At 40.7% G+C, this 8,646-nt stretch overlaps 1 protein-coding gene across 1 annotated transcript in view; it reads left to right on the top strand.

The window, feature by feature from the left end:
* The window catches only part of LOC123062734 (DNA polymerase alpha catalytic subunit), a 10,278-nt gene extending 5,850 nt beyond the window's left edge, over positions 1–4,428 (top strand). The window contains exons 15-31 of the mRNA XM_044486372.1: positions 347–465; positions 645–717; positions 810–866; positions 1,019–1,111; positions 1,190–1,309; positions 1,384–1,481; positions 1,558–1,603; positions 1,777–1,890; positions 1,995–2,075; positions 2,579–2,692; positions 2,778–2,867; positions 2,954–3,033; positions 3,116–3,323; positions 3,399–3,452; positions 3,527–3,646; positions 3,732–3,806; positions 3,888–4,428. Of these exons, the coding sequence (XP_044342307.1) occupies positions 347–465; positions 645–717; positions 810–866; positions 1,019–1,111; positions 1,190–1,309; positions 1,384–1,481; positions 1,558–1,603; positions 1,777–1,890; positions 1,995–2,075; positions 2,579–2,692; positions 2,778–2,867; positions 2,954–3,033; positions 3,116–3,323; positions 3,399–3,452; positions 3,527–3,646; positions 3,732–3,806; positions 3,888–4,034 (1,689 nt within the window). The 3' untranslated portion in view covers positions 4,035–4,428. The remainder of the gene's footprint in view (positions 1–346; positions 466–644; positions 718–809; positions 867–1,018; positions 1,112–1,189; positions 1,310–1,383; positions 1,482–1,557; positions 1,604–1,776; positions 1,891–1,994; positions 2,076–2,578; positions 2,693–2,777; positions 2,868–2,953; positions 3,034–3,115; positions 3,324–3,398; positions 3,453–3,526; positions 3,647–3,731; positions 3,807–3,887) is intronic.
* The last annotated feature ends 4,218 nt before the right edge of the window (positions 4,429–8,646 follow it).

The raw sequence follows: 8,646 nt of genomic DNA, 5'->3' as shown, positions 1-8,646 counted from the left end.
AATTGACAAACCTGGGTTTTGGAATAGACTACTGAGACATATTCTTCTGTTCATTTTGGTGTGCAAGTAATACATGATCAACACCCAATATTTCTAATATATTACTGCTCCAGCAAGTTCTGCAATCAAACTCATTGGCTTCTTTATGGATGCCAGAAGAAGTGTACACTTAAGAATTTAGAGTGATCAGCCGCGATACAAAAGGCTTACTTGGACTATACTTTAGCACGTGATTCCTTGTTCTGTCTTTACTTTTCTTTGCACTTCAGTTATTGATGAAATGCAGCTTATCGTCAGGGCATAATTTTGTTCTAACATGTGTTTGCAATCATGGCTAACAACACAGTTGCTGAAGAGTTTGGTGGAGAGGAGAAGAATGGTTAAATCATGGCTCAAAACCGCCTCTGGTCTCAAAAGGCAGCAGTTTGATATTCAACAGCAAGCTTTGAAACTTACCGCAAACAGGTAAAGAAAACTGTTGCAAACTAAGTTCTTAAGTGTACTCTTCTTTTGGCACCCATAAAGAAGTCTAGTATAGTCGATGGGCTCTAAGTAGAGTCCAAGTAAGCCTTTTGTGTTTGTAATTCCTTTTGCATTTATCCAGTATGGTCTCTCTAACTTATCCTTTTAACCTTATGTCCCAGTATGTATGGTTGCTTGGGCTTTTCTAATTCTAGGTTTTTTGCAAAGCCACTTGCCGAGCTTATTACCCTACAAGTGAGAACATACTTTCTCTCCTTCAGAAGTAGATTTACAAATATGTACAACTAAATTTGTTGTGACTGATAGATGCTATGATGCCCCTGCAGGGTAGAGAGATCTTGCAAAACACTGTTGATCTGGTTCAGAATAATTTAAACTTGGAGGTATGTATATTACTAACTTATGTTTATAAATATCTCAGTGATAAATAACCTTTCTAAGATATCCAAGAACCTTGTTTATAAGATGATTGAACGCCAACTTTCTTTACGAATAAATTGGTCATATTGATATTTCTTTTCATTGTATTGGACAGGTTATTTATGGTGACACGGACTCCATAATGATATATACTGGACTGGATGACATCTCCAAGGCAAAAGCAATTGCTGGAAAGGTCATTCAGGAGGTAGTACTCTGCCTTGGATATTAAACTAAGATCTATGAGCAGCACAAAAACATCATCTTTCCACAACTTTTTATGCAGGTGAACAAGAAGTACCGTTGTCTGGAGATCGATCTTGATGGTGTATACAAAAGAATGTTGCTTCTCAAAAAGAAGAAATATGCTGCCATTAAAGTGGCACTAGATGGTAGTTTACGAGAGGTGTGTGTGTGCTTATTCCAACTTCATATTTATCTTGGAAAACTAGGCGAGGTATTCTAACATGCTTGATACAGAACATTGAGCGCAAGGGACTCGATATGGTCAGGCGGGATTGGAGTTTGCTGTCAAAAGAAATTGGTGATTTTTGCCTGAATCAAATTTTGTCTGGAGGGTAAGTATTTTAGTCGTCATTAATTTTGCTTGAGATGTTCCCTTTCATCTCATCCATGTTAAAACATTTTCTACAGGACATGTGATGATGTTATTGAGTCAATACATAACTCTCTCGTCCAGGTGAGTAGCCTACAATATATTCTTCATCTCTTAAGTTTTCCCTTTCCATATTATCTGAGAGGCATTAATTTTGGTTGCTACCGCTCCACACTTCAGTTTTGACTGTACAGGCATTAGTACTATATTTGTTAGTGTAATAATGTATGATTGACTGAATATGAGTACTGTTGCAGGTCCAAGCACAGATGAAAAGTGGTCAAATAGAGCTTGAAAAATATATCATCACAAAGAGTCTAACGAAAGCGCCAGAAGATTATCCAGATGCTAAAAACCAGCCTCATGTCCAGGTAATATTTACCTGTTTTATTTCTTTTGGTCAGTTGTGAGATAAATGGGAAACTGATGAGCTGAGCTGAGTGCTGTTTTCCTTTGGTTGTGTTGTGTTTTTCAGGTTGCTTTAAGACTGAAGCAAAATGGTTTCTCTGGATGCTCTGCAGGTGATACTGTTCCATATATTATCTGCTCGCAACAGGTATTGCAATGATGCGCTCTTTTTGTTGTCTTATTATTTGTTCCATATATTATTTTCTCGCAACGGGTATCCCTAAGTACTAGTACCTCCGTCTCAAAATAAGTGTCTCAACTTTGTACTAACTTTAGTACTATTTGTACTAAAGTTAAGACACTTATTTTGGGATCCCTCGTCTGAAAATACTTGTCATCAAAATGGATAAAAAGGGGTGTATCTAGAACTAAAATACATCTAGATACATCTCCTTTTATCCATTTTGATGACAAGTATTTCCGGATGGAGGGAGTATTTGTTAACCTCTGCTTTGGCATAATGATAACTCATTCAGGGAACATAATTATTCGTTTGTTTGAAATGATTGTAATTTTAAAAATGAAACCTTGCGGCAGAATGTTTTGGAAACTTCTGTTTTTAGCTTCTTTGTTTGAAGTGCTCTTAACAGACCTTAAAATTTACTTGACTATTAAGAGGCAAATCTAACTTTATTTGACTATTCCAAACAGGATTCAGATAACACACATTCTGGGGGAATTGCTCAAAGAGCTAGACATCCGGATGAGTTAAAACGAGACCCGAACAAGTGGATGATTGACATCGAGTACTATTTGTCACAGCAGGTCCTCCCTTGCACATAAGAAAACATATAGTTCTTGTATGCCAGATTTGTCTGTATGTTATTTTTATTCTAAATTGCTTTTACAGATTCATCCTGTTGTTTCTCGTCTATGTGCTTCCATTGAGGGTACTAGCCCTGCCCGACTGGCTGAATGTCTTGGACTCGACTCATCGAAGGTGTGCATCCACTCTTAATTATTGGTTAGCTATCTACTTTGTATATTTTTCATGTGTTTTTAACCCTTCTAAATCCTTGGAATTAGTTCCAATCAAGATCAATCGGGTCTAGCAACGAGGATACGTCTACCATGCTCTTATCTGTAATTGATGATGAAGACGAGCGGTAAAGATATAATATACTTATTTCGCTTTGATTCCTGCAATTCGTAACTCCCAACTAAAAATAACTTGAGTAATACATGCAGATATCGTGGCTGTGAGCCACTGCGCTTATCATGCCCAAGCTGTACCAATACCTTCGAGTGCCCCCCTGTGTCCAGTCTGATTGCTAGTTTGTCAGATCCAAATGAAGGAAAAGATGCTACTGTGAATTTCTGGCGCCGGATGCGGTGCCCAAGATGTCCAGATGATACTGATGAGTGCAGAGTTTCTCCTGCTGTGCTTGCGAACCAGGTTAATACCACTTAATGTAATACTATGATCTAGCATTCAGATTGCTGAACTGAAATTGATTTTTTTCCATGCCAGATAAAAAGACAGGCTGATAATTTCATCAATCGGTATTATAAAGGTTTACTGATGGTAAGTACAGTTTCCACTTCCAATTGGTATTTCACATTCTCTGGCCCCTGGTCTTTTGACACATTTCTTTCCAGTGCGATGACGAGGGTTGCAAATATTCAACTCACATTGTGAACCTTAGAGTGATGGGGGATTCTGAGAGAGGAACCATCTGCCTGAACTATCCACAATGCAACGGCCGTCTAGTAAGACAGGTTTGTTGATACTGGCTTAAGTTTATAATGTGCTTATTTGTTCTTTGATTTGATGGTTACTAATACCGATTCTGTGTGCTCACAGTACACAGAGGCAGATCTATACAGGCAATTGTCCTACTTTTGCTATGTACTTGATGCAACCCGGTGTCTTGATAAGGTTAGTTATAATAACCCAATTGCTGGTTTTTTCTTTTCCCTTTGTTAATGCCATAGTTGATGTAAAGATTTTTTGATGCAGTTGGACCAGAAGATGCGGCTTCCTTTCGAGAAAGAGTTTGCAGTATTAAACCAAACAATAAGCTCGGCATTTCTGGAGATTCAGAAAATCCGAGACAGATGTGCTTTCGGATGGGTTCAATTGACAGATCTAGCAGTGTCAATCTGACGAGCTATTGTTTGCCGTAATCTCAAGCAGTGCTGATCTGAGCATGGGCCGTGGGATATTCTGTTGGTGAAACTAGATCTGTTGTTGAAGGTGAAAGGAACTGGAAACCAGATGATGGCCTTGGCCACTAGCCGCTCACGGGTTTCCTGGCCTGCAAAGGATGGAGTTGCCCACATCATGTTGCATTTAAATACAAATGTTCTAACCAGTTGTTTCAGAGACCCTCCTTGGTGCTATCCCTAATTTTCGAAGTGTATATTGTACTACTACTGTTGTAAATATGTTGCATCCATCAATCCCATGGTTTTGTAGTGACATACTTTGAATATTAAATTTGTCATCAGTCAGTTTTTATCATCTGAAAATTATCACAATCGAGATGCTTATTTACTAATTCTCGTGTCTTTAAACAAGGTTTATTATGTATCAGAAACTAAAAGGAACACAAGGTTTTGTTTTAGTGTACCAGATAGATTACTAATGCTCTGATGGATGGAATCCTTGACAAAGAGCATGTTGTTCCAGTGTTTGTTTTATTTTTTATATATCTGCCAGATATCTCACTTGTAGTCCTTGTCAAATGGAAGACTGACTGAATCAGTTATCTGCATAATCTGGCACACATACGGACATACATTAGGGTTCTTGTCCTGTGAACTCCAGGCTGTTGCAGTGTGAACCACAAGAACTAGCCTGGTATATGTCAGATGCTGCATAGTAAACCCTAACCAGCTAAGTGCTGAAATCTTTCCAAACCAAGATGCTTTAGCAGCAAGAGGTTATCATTGAAAATTCCGACCTTTATTCTCATTTGAATTACTCATTATCATGTTATTTTTGGAAGTTTTAGGAGATTAGCCTACTGCCACCAGCTAGTGTTTATTTTTTTGCGGGCAAACTCGGAGAGCTTTATTGAACAAAGCTGCTGATCAGGGAACTGGGGTAGTGTCTAGTCAATTCTCAGTGACATCTAATGTGCAATGCTTCGCACAAAGGTGAGCCAGAAAATTAGCATTGCGGTTTACATGTTGAAAGATAAAGGAAGTAAACTTAGGTATGAGCTCTCCTATTTCATCATCTAATAAAGGCGCCGAGAGTGCTAGAGATTAAGTAACTGCACGCAGTCGGACTCTCTGATCACACGAGTGAATCCTTGAAGACTTGCAGGATAAACGCCATCATGAAAGGACAGTGTCTCCATAATCAAAGGATCAGACACTTCGGGGTATGACTTGCTCCAAGCAGCAATGAAGGTGACTTGCTCCAAGCAGCAATGAAGGTAGTGGCGAATGGAGTGATGCCGCCAGCTACTCCCTTGCTAGACTCAGAGCAAATGGTTTCATCGGTTGCGGTTTTGACAATACCATCTTTAGGCGGCCGCCACCCATGACCTAATAGAATTTTAGCTTGATAGCGAGGCAATTCAAGTAGAGCGAGAGATTTCCTCGTCCTTTTGATAGATATCACATGATTGATCTCCTCACGCTCATGCATCCACTGATTCCATGCGTGCCAGGTCGACCACATCACCTTGACAATCTTCGGTCGATCTACATCAGTTATAAGTGGGTCACATAAAATGTCGCGTGTCCAAGTAGTAGGGTGAAGGCGCGACAGGCGAAAATCCAACCATGTATGTGCTTCATCCGAGAATATGTGAGCATGGGAGCAATGGATGAGAGCGTGCATGAGGTCCTCCTCCATTGCATGACAAATGTTGCATCTACTTAGCCCCTTGACGTGTCTGTATTTCAACGTATCTTCACCAGATAGAGTGCCCCAGATAGAGTGCCCCTAACAACGCGCCACCAAAAAACTCAAACTTTTGTCACCACTTTCAATTGCCATAGGGTAGCCCACATCTGTTTATCGCTCACTGACGTACGAGTAGCTGACCCTTCATGTAGAGCCGATCGCTCTTTCTGAATCATAAGAGCATGATAGAAGATTTCACAGAGTATACCCCTGATTTTCCAAAGGCCCAAGCCAATGAATCATCTTGCGCAGCGGGATACTCTAACGTGCAGGATGGCATTAACAGAGTATTAAGGATGGCATTAACATCCGGTAGGATAAAAACATCTTGAATGAGCCACATACAGTTGTATGTATCGATGAGCACGGTTACCAATTGCAACGTTGTGCCTCCCAGTTTTAGAAATGGCTTCATCGACAAGGTGCCTGGAATCCACTTGTCATCTCAAAAAGAGATGGCAAATCCATCTCCAACTTGTTTTATCAAGCCATTATTAAGAGCGTCCCTTCCAGCCACATCGTCTGCCAAGTAGCCGATGAGGATTTTGGTGCGCTAGCGTGCAGGAAATCAGTGTTCGAGAAGTATCTGGCCTTTAAAACTCTCACACAAAAGGAATTTGGATTGCTCTTAAATCTCCATTCTTGCTTCCCCAAGAGTGCTAGATTAAACATATGCAAATATCGAAAGCCCATTCTGCCTTTAACTTTTGGGGTAGGTAGCGAGCTCGAGGATATCTAGTGCACGGATCCTTTGTCCAAAGAAGTGCTCCACCAATATTTTTGCCATACAAGAGGAAAATCCTTTGCAACCTTTTCTTGTGAGAAGGAAATATCTCATGCTATATGTAGGAATAGCTTGTATAACTTATTTGAGCAAAATATCCCTTCCCGCACATGCTACCTTCCTTTCAAGCCAATCCTGGATTTTGCTTCTGATTCTATTCCCTACGTGATCGAAAGTACCACTTGTAATTCTCCCCACCCCTGTGGGAGACCCAAGTATTTCTCGATGAAAGCCTCCACAACAATACCAGTGTATGTTTCTCTTGCAACCAGGTATTTTAGTGAGAGCTTGGACTGAAATAAACATCACTTTTCTCCTTATTAATCCGCTTCCCCGAGGATAAATAAGAATGACCTTGCATAGATGTTATGCACTTTACACATTCTCCTTGATGAAAATTAAGCTGTCATTGATGGCACAACGGATAGTAAACAACATGCAAGTGCAAAAAAGTAAAGGGGTAGAGTTTAGAAGATCAAACACAATGAAGACACGGTGATTTTTGGTGTGGTTTCGATAGGCGGTGCTTTCGTACAACGACGCTGATAGAGACTTCGACCCACGGAGGGTAGCGGTTGCACGAGCCCACGAAGGGCTCCACCCATGAAGGGTTCACGAAAGCAACCTCGTCTATGCCATCATGGCTTCCACCCACGAAGAACTAGCCCCACACGGGGTAGATCTTCACGAAGTAGGCGATCTCCTTGCCCTTACAAACTCATTGGTTCAACTCCACAAGATTGGAGGCTCCCAAGTCACATCTAACAAATCTATAAGACACCACTCTTCAAAAGGTAATAGGTGTTGTTGTTGATGATGAACTCCTTGCTCTTGTGCTTCAAAAGATAGTCTCCTCAACACTCAATCACTCTCTCATATATTTGGCATGGTATTACAAGAAGGATTGGAGTGGAAAGCAACTTGAGGGGGCTAGAAATCAAGGATCAAAGGTTGGAGTGGAATCCCCTTGATTTCAAGACAAGTGTGGGTGATTCTCTCTCAAAAAATGGATATGGGAAGTGGTACTTTCATTCATCCTGTTTGCTCTCTCTGGGAGTTGGTGGAATGGGTGGGGTATATATAGCTAGCACCAAAAATCTAACTGTTACACACCTTTACGCACAACTCGATGGGCCGGAGTGGAATCACTCGGTGAGACCGACTGGTGCAAAATGTTTGAAATTTAGGCTTTTTGATGAAACCGGATGAAACAATTCGGAGAGACTGATGGGTGATGACCTAAGCACTTTCCACACTTTGGTGACACCAATTGAAACCACTCGGAAATTCCGAGGTGAAATCAATAGGTTACAGAAGGTTGGAAAGCACACTTCGGTGAGACCGAATGTAATCTCGGTGAGACCGAGTTGCTAGGGTTTAGGCAGTGGATTTTTCAAGTGTATCTCGGTGAATCTGGGTAGATGTGTATCGGTTGGACCGAGCTTGACTTCAGGGTTTTGTACAGAGAAGAATATGAGGGTGTGGTTGAGAGTTTTTGAGCAATATCTCTAAGCACTCTAAGAAATTAGTCCATGCTCAAAACCTCATCCCCTTTTAATAGTATTGGCTTTCCTATGGACTCAATGTGATCTTTGATCACTTAACAAGAAATGTAGAGTTTTGAAGCTTTGCCAACATTGTTACTTAGAGCCTGGGGGTCCACATCTCCATTCATCTGCTTGCCTAGGTTGAACTTTTTCTGAAATGTACTCGAGGAAAACATTAGTCCAACAACATGTATGTTGACATGAATTACTAAAATCACCAAAGGAGCAAATGTGCTTTCACCTTCAAACTCATCACCCTCCATATGCAAGCCTTGATTATCATGTTAGTCATTCCGTACGGGGCACAACAGTTGGGTCAATGGAGGTTGGCTCATTGTTGTGCCATACACATCTGGATTGACATATGGTGGATCTCGAACCGAGCTTCTAACATCACATGAAAATGCACATCGATTCAAATCAATGTGCAACCGAGCACCAACCTTCTTTATGGCAAATAACTCGAGTGCTTTATCTTGTGAGGCCAAAACACTCTCCTTATATGCTTCCCAATGAAAGTCAGAGA

The sequence above is a fragment of the Triticum aestivum genome, chromosome 3A (genome assembly GCF_018294505.1).
Source record: "Triticum aestivum cultivar Chinese Spring chromosome 3A, IWGSC CS RefSeq v2.1, whole genome shotgun sequence".
NCBI classification, from domain to species: Eukaryota; Viridiplantae; Streptophyta; class Magnoliopsida; order Poales; family Poaceae; genus Triticum; species Triticum aestivum.
The sequence above is the reverse complement of the archived record's forward strand: the minus strand, read 5'-3'. Positions and strand labels throughout refer to the sequence as shown.